Source organism: Porites lutea, chromosome 9 (assembly GCF_958299795.1).
Source record: "Porites lutea chromosome 9, jaPorLute2.1, whole genome shotgun sequence".
Classification (NCBI taxonomy): Eukaryota; Metazoa; Cnidaria; class Anthozoa; order Scleractinia; family Poritidae; genus Porites; species Porites lutea.
Genome location: NC_133209.1, coordinates 18,560,251 through 18,584,818, shown reverse-complemented (window position 1 = coordinate 18,584,818; position 24,568 = coordinate 18,560,251). Strand labels below are relative to the sequence as shown.

The window sequence follows — 24,568 nt, the reverse complement described above, 5'->3', positions numbered from 1 at the left end:
AGGGATAGAGGACCGGCTGATCACAGGTTAAGAAATTCGAGCCTAACTCGGTTTCGCTTGTCTGATACCGATCGACTGAGAAAGTGGCCCGATATTTCTCAGCCAATCACAGAGGGAAGTCTGGCCACAGATCATGTCTTTACACGCGAAGGGCCAACATCACCAAAAGCTGTCGAAGCGTTTTGAAATTATTGTAGCTGACTGAAAGAATTTAGTTAACACCGGCTGTGTTAACCGTAAAGATTTGCATACCGTAAAGCCTATAATTAAGCCCCCTCTCTAATAAGTACCCCCCCCCTTTTTCTGGGGGAAGAAAGTTATTAAGCCCTCCTCCCACCCACCCTCTCTTTTAAGCTTCCTCCACTCCTCCTTTATTCTTAAATGATAAAGTTATATTGATTAAGCGTGACTGTATCATTTGCAGTGTGACTGATCCGGTACGATTTACCCACGTGCTACGCGTTCGGATTTGTTTTTAATCTTCGTCTAAATCTGACTTCCAACTTCATGTGCGTGTCAGCTTTTCCTACCACTTTCCTTCTAGTTTTAATGAGGAAGACTTGATTGCATGATACCATTATCTTTGCTTAAATGAAATAAGCTCCCTCTCTTTAAGCGTGCTTGAAATAAATCAGCCTCCCATTGGGCTAAAAAGAGACTTAATCACTGAACAGATATAGCGGAAAGACTGAACATTGGAGTTCCATTCACTAAAATTTCCCCAAACTATGGAAAACAGCTGTAGGAAATCTAGGAAGATTACAGAGTGTTACCTCGAAGTAATAACAAAGTTCTATATATATCCTGATATAACAAAGTGTCGAGAAGTCCTCGGAAAAGCACACGGTTGTCTTCCACCCCCTAATAGCAACTGAATCTAAGGAAAAGGAACTCGATAACGAAACCGTGAATGTATTCTGCCAGTCACTTGGCTGTTCGTTATATGAGGTTGTCAATGTCTTTAATTGGAAGCGTCATTGAACGAATTTTACGGCAGTGTTACTCTAGCTAAAGACTTCGGTAATTTTAAAAATAGCATTGGTGTAAAGGGGAAAGTCCCGGTCCTGAAGTGTTTTTGAAATTCATAGACAATTTTTTTAACTTTTTCTAGTGAAATGTAATCTTAGCTATGAGATCTCAGCTATGTTGTCCAAAAAATATGATGATTTTAGTTGCTTTGGAAAGAAAGGTTGAGATCAAGCGGGCCGGCCAGCTTGCCATGGATGATACTAATCGGCTCAAGTGAAGAGAATCAGTGAAGCAGTGCAAAGGAACTCGTCTGACATGCGCAACTCACATTTAACCTGAATGACATCACCAGACAACAGTCAATAGTTTCAGTAGTTAAAGACCACTGATTGTTCATTCCACTTGCAAGGTTTGTCGTTTTAAATTATGCTTCGTTCAGGTGTTACAGCCTTCTTCCTCTTCGGTTTGTTTCTTCAAGGTCTTCCGAGAGCTTCGTGTGGTGAGTTTCTCCTTTATTTGTCAGTTCGTTCTAACGACAATACTTCTACTCAAACATGACTGGAAGATTAATCCTTCTTTTAGTAGGGTAACCAAGTGAGGTTTATCGTATAGTCGTCGTTCCTCGGTTTCCAGATAACTTACCCAAACAATAAAACCTTTGCTTTGAAACTCGGGAAATTTTTGTCGACGTGAGTCTTTGAGTCTTTTCTTTCTATGCCTAAGTTTCTTGATGGCCGGAAGAAAACTATTGTGCAAAGGTATGTAAAACAACGAAATTATCAACATGCTATTCTCACTAAAAATTCAATACTGGAGTCAAGGAAGTGGATATTAACCCTGTTGCTAACCACCTGGTCATGTCTGATTACACGTGTATTTTTAATTTTATGCATGCTGTCCACCGATTGTAAATAATCTAGGTCAATTATCTGACCGTACACCGTACATAGTAGAAATTACAGTTACAAAGGAGTTTGTTTCCTTTTTAAATACGTCAGGATTTTTCAGCCGGATTTTGTCATGCAACTGCAAATTAAGTTATGGCGTGCATAGCTGCAGGCCTGTCAAGTATCACTCGAGCGCTGTATTCTTATGGCGATGAGCCGCAAGAAGACTACGTCCTGCGCAATGAGATAATTTCTTTAACTCCCGCTTTTGAAAATTTTGTAGGAAGAGCATAAAACGTCTTCATCTTCATCTTCATTCATTCTTTACCATAAAGTTGGCCAACATTATCTTAAAGGGACAGGTTCACGGTTCAGCGCATGCTCATCAATTAAATTACGTTTTTCCAATTTATTATTAATTTTATCGGTTAATAACCCCACTGATATGTATCTTAGCGATCTCAGAGTGTATTTCAAAGTAGAAGCGTATTTCAGAGTAACATGAAGCAGAATGGAGAAGTACCAAAATCGCAGAAAAATCAGTGGATTATGCCAACACTACCAACGTTGAATTTATTGTTGACCCGAGGGTTTTATTCCATGGTTGATTAATTTACAGCTATTTCCACCTAAGTTGATCAAGTGATTGCCAGGGGAGTGTGCAGATTGGTTCTTTGACAACATTACGACATGATTATATTGCTTTCATAGGCGATAAAGCATGTCCCAGTAGAAAAATAGCATTTTGATTAATGAGCATGCGCTGAACCGTGAACCTGTCAATTTAACAAAAGCAGAGACGTCATAATGACGTCATTTGTTATACGAAAAGGAACTAGAATTCCGATCTTGCTTGCATCTGCAAAAAAACAGGATTTCGTACTACAGTGGAACCTCTCGGCATAACGAACTTCTATACTGAAAGTCCTCGGTATGACGAACGATATTCTTAGCCCCATTAATAGTATACAACACTATCCCCCGAAGGAGAGGTGAGTCATGGTGGGTACAAACCAAGACGCGAAGCGTCGAGGTATATATCTAGCGCTGTTCACCGACCCTGAGGGGGATAGTTGTTTTAGTGTTTACCGATAGTTGAATAAAAACAACAAAAAAAGTAACTTTTTGAAAATTAAAAAAGTCACTTAGTAGGAACTTTGTTTACAATTTACAAACATTTTGGGGATTTTTACAAGTGCATTTTTACGATTTTGTTGCAAATTCATCATGAAAATAATTTTCTACCTACCAGTAAACACCGACAAGCCAAAGTTCGTCGCCTTCTTGGTATTTGTTTGTACGACGGCTTCATTTATCGCTCAAATTTCGTCTTCCGAAAAAGACGCCATCTTTGGCTCCGGTCGCAAAACAGTGAATAGCCAAGGATACTCCGAGTTACTGGAGCCAATCAAAACGCGCGAAAATTGCTACTCACCGATTTGGTAAATACTAAGAAACCTCCTTATAGCGAACGCATTTATTTTGTAAGTCCTTTGGCCCTTCATTATATCGAGGTTCCCGCCACTCTAGTTCTGTGGTGGGTTTTTAAAGGCTTTTTGACAATAACGCCACCAAGAAATATTGTTATCTCGCATGTGCCGGCTCTGTTGCAGTAGACAAGGCCTGGGGATTATCTCCCAGAGTCAATATTATTCGCAGTTTAAATATAATCAATTTTTAAAGCGCCGAGACGGAAAATGTCCCCTCAAAATGTATTTGCGATCACGCCGTGTGAGTGCGCAAGCCGCTTCCGATCGATTCATCCATTGCTTCCAAAAGCTGGCGAACAGAGAACATTAACAGCAAAAATTCTTGATTTTGGGTTCTTTGTCACAGTCTTAGTCTCGAGAAGGCCTAATAAATCTGATTTCAATCGAAGAAATGCTGTCGAAAAACATCTAAATTTCCACCCTCCGGCGCAAATGTTTATCATTGCTCTCTAGAGTTATCTACATCTTAACTCGACCCAACACCGGCCCTCACATTTGTTTCCCACGCAGCCATTTTTTAAATAGAGTAATGGCGGCAAGACGATTTCGAAAATTACAGTCCCAATAAAGACATCTCTAGTGCGAATTTTGACATAAAACATTCGCTTTATTAACTGAGTTGATAAGGTAGACCCGGCACCACTCATTGGTTTAATTGTCGCTGTGGACTTGCTGATATTTTATATAGATTGGCAAACGTAGGGTGATTGAGAAACTGACGTTTCGAGCGTTAGTCCGGAGCAAATATTTTAAATAGGTTTTTTTTATATGAATGAATCCCTCTGGAGTTTGTAGACCTTAATTATTGTTATTTTCCGCATCATTATCATCATCATCATCATCATCATCATCATCGTGATCGTCACGATCGCCACTCACCATCATCATCATCATCGTCATTGTTATTATTATTATTATAGACAATTATCAATCAAGGGTAAAAAAATATTGTTATGATGTGTCGTTAGTGTAAAAGAGAAATGGTCTGCGACAGTTACTGACAAATCACGGTAATTTACAGACGGGTTCATTTATTTTATTTTATTTTTCACTCTTGTTTTGTTTCATCATTTACAGCATTAGGGAAATGTGGAACAGCCCGCTCAGATTCAACTCATTTTCCCCTCTTAACTTTGAATCGATAACGTGGAAAAAGCATTAAAGAACGAAATTTCAGTGGCTAGCAAAATGTTCTGCTTAATTTTTATTGTTTCGAATTAACTGTCAGATTGCAATCCCGAAGCTTGCGGTCCCGCTATGCTTGTTTCTTTCACCTTTTCAAGCATTCTACCCATTAATTTAATGATTTTTGTTTTTCAACAAGATGATTTTGGAACAATTGAGTACGTTTCTATTGGTGTGTCATTGGGATTAGCAGCCTTCATCGTAGGTTTCATTGCGTTCTTTTGGTGGCGCGCGCAACATGCCTACCCAATGGATGCCGGAGAAAGAAATGCGGGAATCGTAAGTACTGTTCTCGCCACTAGCCAAGAGTTTCAATAAAAGCTTTTTTATTAATAGACCTGTCGAACCAATGAATGACATTTCACGTGTCTGTTATGTACCCGCAGATGATCCCCCGAGCGAAAATGATCTCCAAAAATGGACCGCAAACGGCAATGTTCTCAACTTAAACTGGGTCATTGTGTCAAGTTTATGATCATAACAATTATTAAAAGTATCAAACTGCAAGTAACTGCAAAAAAGGAGGTAACATGAAAAATCCATTTAAAACTTTGTTCATTCAATGAATCACAAGTAAATGTGTTGTTCAGCTACTCAGTACCATTCCCGGGGTAATGCTGCCTAAAGCTAGTTGCCTATACGGGGAGGCCCCGTCCAAATCCCTTTTCTGATCGCAGGTTACATTACTTAGAGTTAATCAATACTGAAATTAATAGGACAAACACTGAAGCAAGTGTCACATTCAATATTAGGGAGCTTAAGCAACGACGACGCGGACGGCAACGAGAACGGCAAAAAAGCAATAGGTTTGATTAGCAAAAACAACAACTTTGCACGTGCATCACGCTCTTTTGTACATTTCTTTGCCGTTGTTGCCCAACTACGACGCGAAAGTGCCTGAATTCACGTTTTGTCGAGGACGGAAACACAAGACAACAACCTTCTTTTCTTTTCCTGAACTTTGATACAGTCCTTTAGAATTCAACTCCAAAAACATTTGCCAACATTTGACGAAGTAAACGAGATGGAATAAGCGCGATAAAGTTTGAAGCGGTGCGAATTCACTTTTTAAGTGACGTTTTGTAGCCGTCGCAGTCGATGTTCCTTAAGCTCCCTATTACACTCAAACACTAACCGTACCTTTCACATGCGCACAGCCGTATCTACCGGGCAGTGGAAGCCATAGATAGCTGTCCGACCCTTTTGAAAACTTATCAGTAAGGCATGGCTATAGGACTAAAGTTGGGCTGGATGGGATTTGCCTAATTGCCCGGATGATATAGCTGTGCACATGCGTACTTAAGGTATTGGCCGAGACTGTCACTTGCGGTAAAGTGTATTCCTGATTAAAATAAACACTTATTCTAATGGCCTGTTTTTCAAACCCAGAGGCGAGGGATTTTTTCTTGCTACGAAAATGTATTATGGTCATATGTATCTATATATTGTGAGATTATAAACACTATTTAATTAACAATTTTTCTTCGTGTTTTCAGTATAATTCCGCAATTGCTGCAGACCAAACAGGACAAAGAAATGTGCAAGGCGTTTCAACCAGCCAGCTGTGAAAAATCTTTGGTAGATGATCATCTTTAATTTGCTACTTGTGGATCGAAAGCACTATAATAAACATTAGCCACTGTATGCAGAACAGCGGCGAAAAGTGACTGATGTGAACTGATCAGTGGGGCATCATGATTTTCACTGTGGTTTAGAAAAATACTGTTTTTAGTCTAGGATAAACCAAAAGAGACCAAAGGCTACTCAGCTTTATTTTGGATATAGTTAAGTTATAGACGAATGTTAACTGCCACGAGCCAAAGGTAAAAAGGAAAGAATTAAATCATGTCTTTTTATGGCGAGATCATGATTTGAGGGTGCTTTTTAATTTTTGATCCTGGTAAACTGCTTAGGGTAAGAAACGTTATTAATTTTGCTAAAATGGGTAATACGTTCTGTTCAGTATTGTCTTGAGCTGCGATCTAAGTTAGACTTCTGTCATTTAACAATCACTGAATGAGGCTGAGCATGATATGAGGAGTAGGAGAGTGTTATCCACCGAGGATTTTAGAATCCTGACGAGATTGAGCGAGATTAGTAAGGGGAGTAGTTATTGATTATTCAGGGCCGGAGGAAGGCTAAGATTTATTTGGGTACGATTTGGGGAGGGTCACAATTTGTCTGGCGCCTGTTTTAACAATGAATTTTGGAAGGAAGGTCAAAACAGGCGTGCATATGTTAAGTTTATGCTTGTGGTTACATCGCATTATTGTAGCCTTGTTTCTGCTGTTATAATTACGAGCGTGTCTTTTAGACATTCGCCTACATATTTTGTAAGCCATGATCAGAGACGAATTTGTTTTCAGAAGTGCATGTTTTTCTACTAGACTCTAGTTTTTCATCATTATTTAAGATTTTTAAAATATTTTTTAAGATTTTGTACTGCTAAGTGGTATTCAGTAATCAAAGGCAATAAACCTTTCTACATTTTTGGTTTTTGCCTCAAGAGTCTATTGTCTTTAAGGCATAGCTGACCGCTGAAAAGGACCAAATGGGCGGTAAAAAGAATGGATGCAAAAAGGGTGCCAACAGAGAAGAACTGAAGAAGAGGAACTGACCGCCTTTGAAACTAGAAATATAATTGCACATATGATCGATATTCACAGAGTCAGTGCTGATTATGCCATCACTGATTATCGCTTAAATTCTCGTACAAAAGTTTCTTAAACTTGCTAACATATATTGACTGTCTCAACAATATTATTCGGTAATTTAAGGAAGGCTAGTTACGTGGTTCATGGCGTAATGAACATCGCAAGGCAGTTCAAGTTCAAATGTTGTATTCGAAGAGTTTGTTCTAAGCAATTTTATTCCTTCTCAACTGGTCAAACCTCTTTTTATCCTTGGTGGGTGACAAGAGGTTAAGTGCTTGAATAGAAAGGTTTCTGTCGGTTTGTAAATGCATTTTGATGTCCAGAAATTATTTCAGTTGTGAATCACTCTCCTTTGAAAAGCAATATACCAGAGAAAGTTATTTCGTCCTCATTTTAGCCTTGAATTTTGTTGTGGGTTGAAATGTGTTAATTGTCCAATAAATAAATATCCATTTATTCTTCTGTCCCAAAGGGAGGAAACATCATTAATTTAACATCCCCATTCATGATTATCTTGTTATTGCTCTGCCGGTTGTTTCGAACTCCGCCCTGAAGATAATTACAAAAAGACACTGCCATTTTTTTGCCCACGGCGACACCATGGGAAAAAGGATAATTTTCATCCCATTTAAGTCGAAGAAGTTCTACAGTAGGATGAGACTTAACTATTATTAGGTAGAGTGCGAGGATTTTATTTCGTTTTACTTTATTTATTTGTTGCACAATGATAGAAATACAAATAGTGTATTGAGACAAGTAGAAAAAGAGAATCGACGAGGAGATCTACAGCAAAGAAAGCTTATGAGTCACAGATATCTTCAAATTTTAGTATACCTAGTTCGTTAAAAAATGGAGTCTGTATGCATGAGTATTGAAATGCGCTAGTTTGTTTGTGATTGTAACGAATGCGCTTTAGTTTGCAGGATAACGAGACGACGGAGATTGGTTTTAAAAATCGAAGCCTAAACTATATTTATATAGTAGTAAAAGTAAGGATAAGCTAAGGAATAATACAATAGTCGTAAAGAAGTTTTAGTAAAGATAGAAGCTACATTTAAATATTAAAGAGATTGTCTTCGAAACTTTGTTTGCAGCATGCTATATTTCCGATTCGATTTATTTCCAAGTTAGGTTTTCATCTAAGATTACTAAAAAAAAACGTGTCTCCTTTACTCGAACGATATGTTGATTATCAATACTTAATTATCTGAATTTCACAATAGGCACATTTTATCACTTGGTTTGAAGACCATAAGTTTAGTCTGTTTTAGATTTAGCGAAAGTTTTTTGCTTAAAACCAGATTGACAGTTTGTCCACCTCCAACTTAGCTAACGAAAGATAGTCCAGACTCTTATGTGACGTGAATGCATTCATATTTGGTATTGTCGGCGAACAATGTTAACGTAAAGTAGAAAAAATTAAGAGGCCCGAGGATAGAACCTTGAGTGTCACCACAGGAGATTTCATTTCTTAACGAATGATGGTCATTAAATTCAACACAATGCATTCTATTTGAAAAGTAACTTCTTATCCAGTCCAAGGATAAGTCAAGAATACCGTAATGTTCGACTTTATAAAAAATAATCGCGATTTTTGGTGTCGAAGGCTTTTGAGAGGTCAAGAAAAATACCGAAGGCAAAATCACCTCGGTCAAAAACCGTGGAGTTGTTCTCATACAAGTCGATCATCAGTGCGAGTGCAGTAGACTGATTTTTCCTCAAACCCTTATTGAGTACTACAGACTGAAATCTGTCAGGTATTGCAGGTATTCTACAAGAATTTTGAACAGCTAGGGAGTACCGAGATAGGTCGGAGTTAAAGAATATTGACTGAGTAACCGTGATGTGAAGATGACGATTGTATGCCCCTTGCTATTAATTAGGACGATGCTTGAAAAGTTACTACAAAACTTGTTGGAAGTTTTGACAGGGTCGGTAATTTCATGATGATCAGCTTAAAACGTTGAGCACGGTGGCTCGATACAATAAATTTGTAGCGACACCTTCCATCTGTGAATCTCTTATAGTTAAACAAATTGATCTTTATGGTAAAACCATTAGAACACATGTATTACCCATAGACTGCACTTTCTATGATATTATTTTTCTGGCGATCAGAATAAATATCAGGTGGCAGTGACGTCCCAACAGTTTCAACTTGAAATCGACTTTAACTGGACTTTAGAAATACTTTATGCTCCGCATACTTTGGGTGCTTGTCTTTCGTTATGCGAAGTTTCACAGAAATCTATGAAAGGAATTTCAAGATATCTTAGAACTTCTAAAAAAGGTATAAATTATGAATTGAAAACTGGACTTTTTGCAGACGATTTGCTACTTTTTCGATGTTTCCGGAAAGGTTTTATAGCTCATTGACGTTTTGCAAATGACCCTCACACACTCTACGACTGGGTAAACGCAAGTAGACTTCAGCGATTTCGAAAAACGCGAAAACATATGAATCGGGGTCAAACGCAATGTTGAGCTATTTTTGTAATTTCTAAGGCTACTTTCAAGAAAACAGTGATGGAACCAAAATTCGACGATAGATTTTTTAAAAAAAAATTTCAGTGCTGCAATTGATCAGTGTACTATATACAGCCCTATTTTTGTATCCACGAAAAGTTGCCTAACGAAGGCGCAAAATTAAGTAAATATTGAAGCAACGTGATACATTGGGATTTGCTTTGGGATTTCCTATTGTCTCGAGTCTAGCATAACATCAAATTCCCATGCAGCAGGTGATTCACTACTCACTATTGTTTAATTGTTAATAGCTATTTTTAGTGGAATACTCCTCGCGCCATTACCGCCCTCTCTCCAGGATTCGCATAAGACGCTCGCGCTCGGTTATCAAGTTTTAATGAATGCAGATCAACTTCTGAATCAAAACAGGCTTTCTACAAGAAAAATGCATGCCAGAATTGACCAGAAAAGAAAAAAGCCTACCTCAATGTAAGTAATTCACGTTTATTAGACTAAAATTAAAGCCTTATTTGGTCGAAATTAGTGTTTCCTATAGCATATGACTAAAAGTGAAGTCCATCCTACTTGAAGCCCCAAAAGGTACCCCCTTCGGACGGAGCCTCCCTGTATAGGCCATTATTTTTATTTATTTTTTTATTTTTTTTATTAGTTTCGCAAAAAAAAAAAAAACAGACAGACAAACAGAAAGAACGTTGGCAGGGACACTGCAACAGCTGTGGCCAATTACAGCGGGCCCGGATACCAAATAAAAAAAAATTAAAACAAGAAAAATTAAAAAGCACAGCGATATACGAAAAACTACAGCTACATACAACAAGTTATTGGACGAGACAAGGGACGAGCACTATTACATTTTAAACAGATAGACTTGAACGAATTTGGGTCTTCACAATCATAGGAAACAGCTAACGCGGACTTATAATAATTAAAAGGAAGCTGAGGTCGATGAGCTCAAATCTAGTTCATCCACTAAACACTTCCAAATTCTACTAGTTCTAATGAGAAAGGATTTTTGGTACGTACTTGTTTTACATTTCTTAATTATGTATTTATTAACTTTGCTAGTTGAGGATCTAGTGCGTCTACCGTATTTGAGAACTTCAGGTAGGACATAGGAGTTCTCGTTAACAAGGCCGTGTGTCAATTTGAAAAAAAAAGTTAGATCTAAAAGTTCGTGCCAGTAACAAATAGGTATTAGGTTTAGAGTTTGTAAACGAGACTTATAACAGAAGAATAAGGCAGTTTTAAGATAAACTTAGTCGCGCGTCTTTGGATAAGCTCAAGCTTGACAATGAGCTCAATGGACTGTGGGGCCCAGATTTGGGTAGCGTATCCCAAATGTGGCCTAACTAGGGCTAGGTATAGCGTTCGTCTTACTTCGGTTCTAAATATGAACCTCGTGTTCCTCTTTAAGTATCCAAGCAGTTTATTAGCTCGCGAAGATTGTTCGTTTACTTGTTTGTACCATGTCAGATCCTTACTAATCCAAACGCCCAGATCTTTTTCGGTAGCATATAATTCAAGTGCGGTGTTGTTGAGTTTGTAAGAGGATAAGATCGGCTTTGTTTTCCTTGTAATGTGCTGCGCCTTACACTTAGCTTCCTTAAAAATTAAAGGAGACCGGATGATTGAGACCAAGCGGCAACCTTCCCATGGTCTTCCTGGAGAGAAGAGGCATCCCCCAAAGTCTTTATCTCTCTGAATATTTTTGTGTCGTCGGCAAACATCAACACTCGACTGTTAGAACTGATGACTTCGGGAAGGTCGTTGACGTATAAGAGGAAGAGGGCTGGTCCGAGTATGGAACCCTGAGGTACTCCAGAGGTAACAGGAAGATCCTCTGAACTGGCGCCGAGTACCGTAACGCGTTGGCGTCGACTTGACAGGTAAGAGCAGAACCAGTTAAGCAGGTTTCCACTGAAACTGGCCTGGAGTAGCTTCTCGACGAGGCGCCTGTGACCGACTTTGTCGAAAGCTTTTGACATATCGAGGTAAATGGTGTCAACTTGGCTGCCACTATCTAAAAGTGAACCAATGTGGTCAAGAGCCTCAAGCAGGCTGGTGACGCACGATCTTCCAGTACAAAAACCATGTTGTTTAGGTGAAAGTACCTGGTACAGGTGGACCTTGATGCTATTCAACACACAACGCTCAAAGACCTTGGACACTGTTGGGAGTAGAGAGATGGGGCGGTAATTTTCCACGTGGTCTTTTGCACCCTTTTTGTGGACAGGGACGACGTTAGCTAGTTTCCAGTCACTCGGGAGAGACCCTTGTTGAAGTGATTTGTTGAAGATCTTACATAAGGAAGGAGCAATCACTGAGGCAGTCTCTTTGAGCAATTTAGCAGGGATTTCGTCCGGCCCTGTGGCTTTACTGACTTCGGGTACTTTGAGTGCAGCTAGAACCATGGACTCATTGAGAGTTAGAACGGATATAATAGTGTCCGAACGTATGCACGCTGTCTTCTCCACTGCGCTGTACCCTCCGCTGTACCCGAGTACCCTCCCCCCGGGCCGATTTTTAGGCTGATTTTGAACCCTCGACATGTCGTCTCATCAGATTAAGGTTGGCCAATCGGACTTACATGGTTGTTGCCACACCGACCAAAGCTTAAAGCCCTTTTGAAGGCTGCTCGGAGCTGAGGATTCATAATTCCATATATAATTGGATTTACTAAACTAGCTGTGAAGACAAGGAAATAAACTGCCGTAGAAAACTCCCTGGGGACAAAATAATTAGCGGACTCCATCATCACAACAACAGTCACTGGCCCCCATATAATGAGAGATACACAAACGACAGTGAAACTGGTTTTCAAGACGCTAATATCACTTCTAGGACGTTCTGATGCGGCCGCTCCATGGGCATTTAGTTTTTGACTGCTTTCTTTAAGAGTCTTATAAATTTTGTAGTAGTAGTAAAATATTGCAGCTGTGGTTGTGTTATGCACTCCACTCATGAGTATTATCACATATAAAATATGCCCGATTCCCCAGTTATAACTGCAGACAGCATATGCAGGCTGGTACACCATCTTGCCCAAACCGTACAATGGCGGTGTTGCAAGAAGCATAGAAACTATCCATACGAGGGCGCAATAGGCTCGGGCCATTTTCTTGCTTGGGAAAAGCCTGCTGTAAAGCTGCGCTGGTTTGACAACTCGGATATATCGGTTGAATGCGAGAAGTCCCATACTCAGGATAGAGGCCATTGCTAACGTAACCTGAATCACAGCTTGAATCTCACACCATGTCTCGCTAAAAATCCAAGTCCCGGTATACAGGCTTATTACCCAAAAGGGCATGTGTAGCGTTGCCATGGCAATGTCAGTCAATGCCAGGTTTTGGATGAATATATTCGTCAAGCTCTTGAGTCTGGAGTCTTTGTGGACAACATAGACGACTAAGAAGTTGCCGAGGAAAGAGGTGAGGGAGATCAGAATAGACAAGGCCACTACCAAACCAATTTCGCTGTGAGAACGTCTTAGGGGGTCTTGGGAACTCGATCCAATTTGAGTGTTGTTCGCCATATGTCAGAACAGAGTAAGACTATACAAAATGGCAATCCTGCAAAAAAGGAAAAAAATAAAAAAAAATCAAAAATGAAATCAAAAATGAAAAAAGTGAATTATTTCATATATGCTCCACATAAAATACTGATAACAACAACTGCAACAACGACAATAATATTGATAAATAAATGAATAAATAAATAATAGTAGTAGTAATAATAGTAATGATAAATAAAGTTGGGCAATGTGGTAGGTTGGAGCCTCAGCCTACCACAAGGAAGAACAATATCCGGCTTCCCCCGCCATCAGAGCTATGAGACTATTTGTCCTTTTCTGACAAGAACCCGACAAGAAAAAGGAATCGCGGACAAATTACAATTCCAGCTATGGACGAAAAAGGAGCTGTACGTTCAAGACTGTAGATGAATCAGAAAAGAACGACGTGCAGTTTAAGGTAGCCCCTTAAAATGTCAGAGTGGCCGGGGGTTTAAATGGCGCGGGAACACCAGGTCGCCGTCTTACAACTGTCTAGGCATATACAGGAAGAGACTTCAGGCGTCCTTTATACGGGGATGTGCCGCTCGGCTAGACAGGGTATGGTTTTTGTCTTCCCTGTCCTGGCAGGGTATGCAATTTCGCGCGACTATGTCGCAATTGTAAAAAGGCTATTGCCTGCGCGATTGATTTGTTTTGCATGATGAAATTTGTTTGTACTCCAAGTGCACAAAAGCATTGACACGACACGGGCGGAGTGCATTTAATCCTTTTTCTTTAACAGGGTAATAGAATTGAGGTAATTTTTCTTTAAAAGGGTCAGGGTTTCAAAACCTCAGCAGCTGATATATAACCAAATATTCGTCGATTACCCCTCCCCCACCCCCTTGGGGGGAGAGACAGAAGGACTCGATGCAAGTGACCGTCAAAGACTTAGAAAACGCCTTAGAAAGTGGAATGTTACATGGCTCGCAGTCAGCTATCAAGAAGTGGCTATCGATCGGAAGAAGAATACCCGAGACCTGGAGAATGCGGAGTAGTGAGCAAGAATGATAAAGGCCAATGTATGGCTGACGGAAATCGAAAAGGAGGAAAAGGAGAGAACTGTCGACGTGGTGACTTAAAATAACAGCCCCAATGAGGCTGCTAGTTCTGTTGAAAAAATTAGAATCAAGGAGCTGGGACCCAGAAGAAAATTAAACAGTTTTCGATGATTGTGTTGAAAATCACTTGGATGCTCAGCTGGAAATTAAATATCAACTGCAACAACGTTTTGTTGCTTACCTTGAGGATAAAGTTCCACAAGAAATGAAATTATGTGTGAGTTTTCTTTTCCAAGTGATTATATTTAGGCACAGCTCGTTCGACTAAACCTGCTAACTTTAAATTCAATAGCCCACACTGTGAACTTGATTTTACCGCAGATCATCCCCCTTGCTGTTAATTGGATTATTCTAAGCGCACATGCAGTTACAAAAAAATAAATAAATAATGACAACGTGTAAGCATGAAGTTTTCAGGAAACAATAGGGCAATGGAAAGTAGACAACACCTGCAATTAGATTAATTCAAAGGGCACTTCAGCAACTTGACAATGAAAATTGAAAGTTGTCTTACAACACAAAGATTAGATCCTGTGGAGGGCATAACACTCGAATAATTTTAGGATTACCGGTTACGATGGAGAAATGCAAGTACACTTATCTCATACGTCTCGATGCAGATGTGCGAATCTTATTGATTTCAGAGCCTAATAGATTATCTTATGGTAAATACTGTGCATTAAAAACGAAATTGAACTTCTTTTCACTTTTGACACGAGGCAACAAAGGTGAGGATTTATTCTTTGACTAGTAACTCAGTACAACTCTACGCCACTCTGCGTCCCGACTTTGCATGCTGTGTACACCAATCCCCCATGATGGAGAAAATCGCTGAACATATGGTTGAATGGAGAACATGATCTTAATTTTTTTACCACTTGGCTTTCATAGGTTCCACTGAAATTTCGCAAGGTTTGATTCGGTTTTAATGCGGTTTTAATAAGCAACACAGGCTCATTTCCCGAACAGCGGCTGGCAATCTAGCTTACAATAACAGGCGTGGGAACCAGCGATTGTCCTTTGCCGTACCTGCTCCGATCCCATCGGTGTATTGGTCTTCATAGCTCAGTTGGTAGAGCGCTAAAGCGCTACCGCAAAGGTCATGGGTTCGAATCCCTTTAAGGGACTGTGCAATAATTACCTGGAGGGGGGTTGGAAAATGGGTGAAATATGCCTTTAAACTAAGTCATACCCCCCTTCTCATGCATTAAGCAAAAATTAACAAACATCACTTCAAATGACTGTTGGACGTATGTCAAAGAGTTATTTGAAGAGTCATCAGAATCACTGGACTCTAAGCTTGTGTCGTCTTCGCATGAATTGGGAGATTCCTCATCTTCTACAGCATCTCTGACACTAAGGTTTCCGCGTGCGTGGGTGAGAACTCGATCAATCAACTGAGCCTTGCTTCCACTTATCTTAAGACCTTTTTGCTTTAGATACATTTTCACCAGCTTGTTGGTAAGGGCTTTTACATCTTTTACATGTTTTATTTACCATACTTTAAATTTGTATCGCTATTAAAATTTCAACAGTTGGGTTTTTCATTCTGCTAAACCATGACGCCATGTGTGCTAACTCTGGCATCGTTCTTTTTCATTGAATAACATTGTAGTGCTACTTTTGCAACTTTTAGTTAAAGTTTCCTGTTTTATTAAATCCTAGTGCAAATAAAGAGGCGCTGTTTTAACATACATAACAGAGGCATTCCTTTCCTACTGCACAACAGATAGGAAAACAACAGTTGATAGATCAGAACACCTTAGAGTTGATAAATTTGTCAGTTTTATTCCAATGTTAGTATTTATATTTGAACTCGAACTCTTCCACTACTTTTCCAGTTTGCAAAAAGGAATGAATAAGTAATGCCCCCCTGTATGTATTAAATTTTACATCCAACCCCCACTCTCTCTTGTTGTCATTTTCTCCTGTGCACCCCCCTCTAATTTTCCAAACGCCTCCCCCCTCCCCCTCCAGGTAATTATTGCACAGTCCCTAAAGCGCCGAAATATCGTTCTTAAATTTCTTTTACACCGCGAAGATAATATCTTATTTAAATTTGTATTTCCGCTGTCCATATCATCTTTATTCAAGGCATTCACTTTACTTTACAACTTTTTTTTTCTGTGATTTACAATTTTGTTAGATTGTAAGGTTCGTAGTTGGGCTGGCCGTACTAAATTTGTCCTCAAACTGAACTCCCTACAGGTAAATAACGTGATTTTTAGAATAAATTGAGCAGCAAGCAAAAGCTTTTTCTTGCTTTCAACTTTTATGCAGTAATCTTTGAAAAGGGTCTATGAATTGTAGTGATGGCATGCATCAAAATTCAGACATTTTTAATTTTTTCTTTGCTTACATTACTTGTATTGTGACTATCTCAAATTTCACAAAATGCACTTTTCCTGCAGCAATAGCTGGGTCACCTAAAATCGTGACACCAAAACATCACACGCTTAGGCCAAACGTCGAACTTTTCATGAGACGAACCAAATTCTGAGTCGACCTAAATTAAGTTAAGATTGTCTGTTGGGCCTGACGTCGAACTTAGGACGCGTCGAACCAATCAACTGACCAAAGAGCAATTTAAATAAATTTACTCCCCAACCAATTTTTTTTTTCGTACAAATTTTTAATTTATTACTTTAGTTCATCGCATGTGAAGATCGACGTTTGTCCAGAAGACGACCTTCCGGCGTTTAATCCTTCCGATAGAACTCGTCGGTAAGTTTGGTTCGTCTCAAGAAAAGATCGACGTTTGGCCCCGGCCTAGGCTTGGAAGTGGCAAATAAGGTAATTTTCTCAACTTAAGTTACCTGTTAATCGTGGAAAGTTTCGAGAATTTCAGCCTTATTTCTCCTGCACAGTGCTGCTAGCTTCTTGCTTAGTTTCGCTGTGAAACTTTAAAATGCGATCTAGTGAAGACTCAATATGTGGTTCACCTCTTATGGACAATGGAAACAGCAACAACAATGAAGAGATATATTCTTTGGACCTCTTAAACATAATAACCACTTGCTACGCCTCGGACCCAAGTTATCTTATACAGTTGAACATCCATTAATTTGCGGCCACTCTTGGAGTGCTGTCAAGTGGCCGCCTATTGAGGTTGGCCGCTCAATAGAGGTTCGTCATAAAGATACTTATATCCTTTCAAAACAGTAACGTCACTTTTTTTTTAAATAAACAAGTGATGGGAACGGCATTGCTGGCCAACAAACAGTAAGCACCTGCCATCTCAGACCGTATTTTCCTTCATCATTTTTATAATATAAAGGCAAATTAAAGGTATCAAGCGCTTGATGGCCGCTAAAAGAGGTGACAACAGTGGGAAAACTCTCTTCAGAATAGTCAAAAGGTGGTGGCCGCTTGATAGGTGGCAGATTGATGGAGTTTCTACTGCAAACATGTTTAAATGACTGAAATTTGAAAATTCTTTATAACTGTTTCGTCTTATGTTAAAGTGCTAAATTTCAATAAATGAATGGCCCAGTAAGTGTCTTGGCTTTATTGGTAAAAAAGAAAGTTTTTATTTATTGCTTGGGTGAAAATATCAAAACAGACTAGTAATTACAAATGGATTCAATTCTCCGTCACCCGCCATCGTGACCAATAAATTCGAAGTAATCATCGAGGCGAATGCCGTGTTTCAGGTAGTCCTAAGAGTTACGAAAGAAAGTATTCGGAAGCGAAAAAAAACAAAACAAAAAAACACAAAGGAATCTTAACCCTCGGACTTACGCGCAAACTTATACCCCAACCGTGGTACAAGGAAGCGGGGGGTTGATGGAACCCCTTCCCGGAGTTTTTGATATGTTGCAGTATTTCGAAACGATTCTATCTTTAGTGGAAAGCCTTTGATCTTCTTAACAAGATGAGGTATATTTTATAGATGGTGGCTTTGCTGGAGGCCGGTGACGTCACCTACAATAGTCGCCATCTTGGATTTTGCTAGGAATTAGAAATTAGGCTAAAACCGTGAGAAATGGTAGTTTCTTGTGCTTTACGTGAAAAATAACACACAAATAAGCACTTTGCATGATTTTAGCCACAAGATTTACTTTGATTGTTGAAAGAAGTTGAAATGTATTTTCACTCAAAAATGGCTCGACCACCTGCTACTTATGACGTCATATGTCGTAACCATAGCGACTGACCATCACTAAACTTGTCTCAAAATGTGCGTAAGGGATGAACGAACAGCTACTGAAAACATCAAGTGATGATGTTTTATCCTCTAGAAAAAAAACTCTGAAAAACCTTATGGGGGTGCCATCCACCACCACCCCCCCCCCCCCCCCGCCGTACGTCCGAGGGTTGAAAGTGAAAGTGCTTACTGTAGTATCTGAAATAAATTGATAAATTGCTGAAGTGCAAGTATAGTCATGAAATTTATTCTACTGGGCCGAGTTGTTCAAAGCTGGGTTAAGATAACCCAGGGTTAGTGCGAGATTTCAATTCATAAATGAAAGCTTAAAAAGCATTTCAGTTTTAATTCTTTTTGTCTACAAGTTGATGATTGGAAGCTCTAAAAATAACAGAGAAAATTAACCGAGAAAATGCTTTTGAACACAAGAAAAAGAAATCCGGGTTAAATTTAACCCCGGGTTAAGCGCTAATCGGCCTTCGAACAACCGGGCACTGGAATAAATTTCATGACTGTACGTATACAGGGCACCCATCTCATCTTTGCCTCCTTGTTGCTTTGGCTAAATAAAGGATATGAACTGAAATAAAGCCCAAGAAAAATATGCTTAAGCTAGAGACAATTAATATTAGCGCAATTCAATTTCTGAATTGCTTTGTCTAGTTTCAAATGTAATGAATCCTGTCTCGTCTATTCATGTTCTAATGCATATCATACCCAAGCTGCTCAGTCTTCAGTTAATTTCGCACTCTATGTTACAAGTTACTATTAATCCAAACTATCTCAGAAACTCATAATGTGTATGCAGCTGATTAAAAAAATCTGCCTGCTAGCGCTGTGAATGTAAGTTTCTGTTATTAAATGGGAAACAGAAGAGGAATTTATCGTGTCAGCTATTACAATTAATTTCAGACAATGAATACTTGCGAATGAACACACTATTGTTTAATGACGTTATTGAGAAATAAACTGAATTTCATTAACCTCATGCAAAATTGTTCTGCATACATAATTAGTCCCTCCTGGTGTATATTCAACTAGTTATCCTAAGGTGGCCCGAACCTATTTTAAGGCGTGTTGGTTATGTTTTTGAATCGCGTTTTTCGGCAGGAACGATTTAACCGATTTCCATGATTTTTGTCATCCTTAGTAAAATGAAGCGCTGAACAAGTGATGGGAGCGGCATTGCTTGTCGACAATCAGTAAGCACCTGCTTTCTCAGACGGTATTTTCCTTCATCATATTATTTTATAATATAGAGGCAAATTAATATGTTTCGATACGGTTTTTTGGGGACCATACCGTTTAAAAGTGTGAATTTTGTTCACACTGAAATGTGGTAATCATGGAGGTATATGTTGCAGTTATTTTTTTATTGCAGTTACTTTTTGTTTTTTGTTAACGTTTGTCATAGTCTGCTCTTCTAAATACAGCAATGAAATGTGAAACAGGTTTCATTGTCAAAGTTTTACCAAATTGTTTCTAATCTCAACTCTTATAGGGCACTCAACTCCCAAAAAAACTGTATCAAAACATTTAAGGGAATTTGAAAATCCACTATAATAGCTAATTCTTCTAATGTTTAAGAGCTAAATGACAAAAAATGAATGGCCCAGTAAATATTTTGGCTTAAATTTATTGGTAATAAAGTATGTTTAATTTATTGCATGGGTGAAAATACCAAAATAGTATTTACACATGGGTTCAACCCTCTGTCACGTGACCCGCCCCCATGACCACGTGTACGCCATTATCACAAGGAGCAGGTTTGGCCACAAGTTGCCGATAAATTCCCAAAAGGTTGGCGATAAAAGTGTCCAAAAGTTGCTACAAAGTTGCTATTTCATTTTTAAAGTTGCCGAGAGTTGCTGGATAGTTGCTTTTTTTTTTACTTGTTTGCGCTTGAAGTTGGTTTTATTGCAGTTTTTACCAGCCGGATTCCTCTGTATTTTTCTTTCTCTTAACTAGCTATTTTAGCTTTTTCGGGGGTAGCAAGATTTGCCCCCAGGCTTTTAGCTTCCTCAATAAGATTAATCTGGCCTTCATCTCTAACATTGTTGTCCGCCATCTTGAAAAACGTGTCATGTGATACTGCTGACCTCAGGCGTGCGACGCCAAGCTGGCGTTGGTATTTGGGCCAGTGTCCACACACTCACGCAGTAGTATAAACCAGCTGAATTAAGCTGACTTTTCTTTCCAAAGCTAATAAATGTCGCCAAAAAAGTAAAATATAATTTTAAAAATGCTAAAAAAATGAAACGTTGCCGAGAATTCTAAAAGTTGCCGAGCAAATTGTACCTAAGTCTAACAGGGAGCCCACACACTTATTTCTAAACTGCACATGGAAATTAAATGAGAGTTCGATTAAAACGTACCTGTTCTGTTCTTGAATCTGCTGTGGAGCCAAGTGAAATGGAAGTTGTTTTACGAAGCAAAAACGATGTTTGTGTCGGCACTTTGTCCGTAAAGTTCCCAATGCTTTCTTTTATGTGATTTGTCTTGCATTTCACTGTTGGTGTCACGTGGTTGTTATTATCGTCTCGCATTTCACTGTTGGTTATTAATTAACGGTACTGCAATACCGTTAGCAGTGAAACGCGAGACGATAATAACAACCGCCTGACACCGCGAATGTGAAATGTAAGACAAACCACTTCTCAAACTCATTAATAATTCATTAAGAAAATACAAAGGAAATTAATGTTTAATGAGTGTTTGGAAATCGGATGAAACACTGCTTAGTATTTGCATCCTTAATTTCTCCTTCAAAAATGATTTTGTTTGAGAAGAAATATCAAACATTCGACACAGTGTTTCATCACCAGATGAAACACCTCGAAGTTCGTCAAAAATACTCCGCTGCGCGTCGTATTTTCAACTCTCTTCTCGGTGTTTCATCTGGTGATGAAACACTGCATCTCATGTTTGATATATTACGTAAAAAACAACATTGTGAAGAAGGATACCCTGAAGTGTATACTTCACAAGGATTAGAATATATACAATACTCCTTGGTACATTGAGTAAAATATTTACATTAATACACTGTCAGAAACCCATAAGGGGTTAAACGTGTAACGTGCGTTCACAGCGTTAGAATATTCAATTTTGCTAAGTACCATATTTGGAAACTCGCAGATTTTGAACGCGCATGTACAATAAGGGTTGTTTGAATTTTGCAAATGCACAAAATAAAAGATTACTGGCGATTCCTCGCAAAGTTTTGAATTTCGATTTGCGCGTGAGGATTATTTAACTGCTATTGAACCTCTGTTGCAAAGTAATTTTGTTAATACTTAAACGGATACATCAAGTTTAAAAAACCGTTCGTTTAGGCGGGCGTTTTCACACTCCAGTATTAGATAATACAATTAAGCTATCCTATCTAAGGACCACACCAGGGACACAGAAACAAAAGGGTGCAAAAAGATACCCTATTTAAAGACCGAGCACCTAAAAAAGCATACCCTATTCCGCGGCACGTACCCATATAGCCCATATATGGCAGTACCCCCCCTCCGGGCCCTCGACATGTAATCTCATCAGATTAAGGTTGGCCAGTCGGATTTATTTGGTTGCCACACCGACCAAAGGTTAAAGCCCCTTTGAAGGCAGTTCGGAGCTGAGGATTCATAACCCCGTATATGATTGGATTTACTAAACTAGTTGTAAAGACAAGGAAAAAGACTGCCGTAGAAACCTCCCTGGGGACAAAATACTCAGCGGACTCCATCATCACAACAACAGTAACCGGTCCCCATAAAATGAGAAAAACACAAACGACAGTAAAACTGGTTTTCAAGACTCTAATATCAGTTCGAGGACGTTGTGATGAGGTCGCTCCATGGGCATTTAGATTTTGACGGCTTTCTTTAAGTGTCTTATAAATTTTGTAGTAGCAGTAAAATATTGCAGCTGTGGTTGTATTGTGCACTCCGTTCATGAGTATTATCACATATGAAATATCCTCGACTTTCCTGTTAAAAGTGCAGGCACCATACGAAGGAATGTAAACCATCTTGCCCCAACCGTACAATGGCGGTGTTGCAAGAAGCACAGAAGCTATCCATATGAAGGCGCAATAGACTAGGGCCATTTTCTTGCTCGGGAAAAGCCTGCTGTAAAGCTGCTCTGGTTTGACGACTCGAAAATATCGGTTGAGGGCGATAAGTCCCATAGTCAGGATAGAAGCAGTTCCCAACGTAGTCTGAATTACACCTTGAATCTCACACCACCTCTCGCTAAAAATCCAAGTCCCTGTATACAGGCTTATTACCCAATAGGGCATGACTAGCAATGCCATGGCAATGTCAGTCAATGCCAGGTTTTGGATGAATATATTGGTCAAGCTCTTGAGTCTGGAGTCTCTATGGATAACATAGACGACTAAGAAGTTGCCGAGGAAGGAGGTGAGAGAGATTAGAATAGACAAAGCCACTACCAAACCAATTTCACTGTGAGAACGTCCTAGGGGGTCGTGGGAACTCGATCCAATTTGAGAGTTGTTCGCCATTTTTCAACACAGATTTAAACTATAAATTTGCAAGCCTGCAAAAAAGGTAAATACATAAAAAAGTGATAACAACAACGACGATGACGACTACGACAACGGCGACAAAAAAATAATAATAATAAAATAACGATAAATAACAGTAATTTTAATAATAGTAATGATAAATAAAGTTAGGCAATGGGGTAGGTTGGAGCCATAGCCTACCACGAGGACATACTCGACCCCGCTCCCCCCGCCATCAGGGCCATGGCTAAGAGGTGGAACTATTTGTCCTTCCCTGTCAATCCAACAAGGAAAAGGAATCGCGGACAAATTACCATTCCAGCTATGGACGAAAAAGGAGCTGTACGTTCAAGACTGGGGATGAGTTAGAGACTAATACTAAAAGAAAACATGGCGTGCAATTCAAGGTAGCTTCTTAACTGTCAGGGTGGGTTTAAATGGCCAGGCACACCAGATCATCGTCCTTCAACTGTCTAGGCATATATAGGAAGAGACTTCGGGGGGTGTACTCCCTCCCTTATACGGGGATGTGCCGCTCTGTCCTACACAGGGCATATAATTTCGCGGGAGTCTGTTAGTAATTATAAAATGGCTATTTCCAGCACGATTGATTTGATTTGCTTAATGACTTTTGTTTGTACTCCAAGGGTACAAAAGCATTGACGTTACACGAATTTGCTCTATTTCGATTGCCAATAAATGGCTTTAAAACAGGACGGCGTGTATTGTTATCCTATATCCAAAACTTGATCGAGTACCTTAGACGCCCTGAAACGGAAGGCACGTGTGCACATTGTGCGACGGCGGAGGTGGCACTGAGGGAGGTTCAGAAGTTGATTGTTCCGTCTAGTGCAATACGAGTGAGTTTCTGAGCGTTTCACAAACTTAGTACTTAAGTAGCTGGGCACAAGACCACTAAGACATTTAAAGATCATAGTTACAACACGTAAGCGTGGTAGCTCTTCGATAGTGAGTCAACCAAGTTCATGTAAGACTGGTGTAATGTGATCAAACTTATTTGACGCGGGCACCAGCGATTGTCCTTTGCCGTACCTGCTCCCAACGTTGTATTGGTCTTCATAGCTCAGTTGGTAGAGCGCTACAGCGCTAGCGCAAAGGTCATGGATTCGAATCACTTCAAAGCACCGAAATCTTTTTCGAGTTAATTTGCAATTGCTTAAATTGCTATTACAGCGCGACGATAATATCTTCATTTCAATTTGTATTTCCGCAGTTCATATCATCTTTATTCAAGGCAGTCAATTTACTTTGCAACTATTGTGTCTGTGATTTGCAATTTTGTTAGATTGGTTGGTTCGTAGTTGGGCCGTATTAAATTTGTCCTCAAACAGAATTCCCTACAGGTAAATAAGGTGCCTTTTAAAATGAATTGAACAGCAAGTAAAAGATGTTTCTTGCTTTCAAATTTTACGCAATTATCTTTGAGAAGGTCTACAAATTTTTGCGATGACATACATCAAAATTCGGACATTTTAAATTTTTCTTTGATTATGTGACTTGTATTGTAACTATCTCAAAGTTCACAAAATGTACTTCTCGAGCAAGAACAGCTACGTAAGTCACCGAAAATCGTGAGACCAAAGCGCCTAAGCTTGGAAAAG

General features: G+C 39.3%; 2 protein-coding genes and 1 long non-coding RNA gene across 3 annotated transcripts; 1 reads left to right on the top strand and 2 right to left on the bottom strand.

Annotated features, from left to right (window-relative positions):
* Positions 1-1,342: 1,342 nt before the first annotated feature.
* Positions 1,343-6,173, top strand: LOC140948608 (uncharacterized). The gene is made up of 3 exons (XR_012167061.1): positions 1,343-1,468; positions 4,671-4,810; positions 6,028-6,173. It is a non-coding gene; the product is annotated as an uncharacterized lncRNA (long non-coding RNA).
* Positions 6,174-12,235: 6,062 nt separating this feature from the next.
* Positions 12,236-13,204, bottom strand: LOC140948994 (melanopsin-like). Its single transcript, XM_073398250.1, has one exon. It carries the CDS (start codon positions 13,202-13,204, stop codon positions 12,236-12,238), a length of 969 nt encoding a protein of 322 aa, XP_073254351.1.
* Positions 13,205-21,977: 8,773 nt separating this feature from the next.
* LOC140948993 (rhodopsin, GQ-coupled-like) lies at positions 21,978-22,943 on the bottom strand. Its single transcript, XM_073398249.1, has one exon. The coding sequence runs from the start codon at positions 22,941-22,943 to the stop codon at positions 21,978-21,980; it is 966 nt and encodes a 321-aa protein (XP_073254350.1).
* Between the last annotated feature and the right edge of the window lie 1,625 nt (positions 22,944-24,568).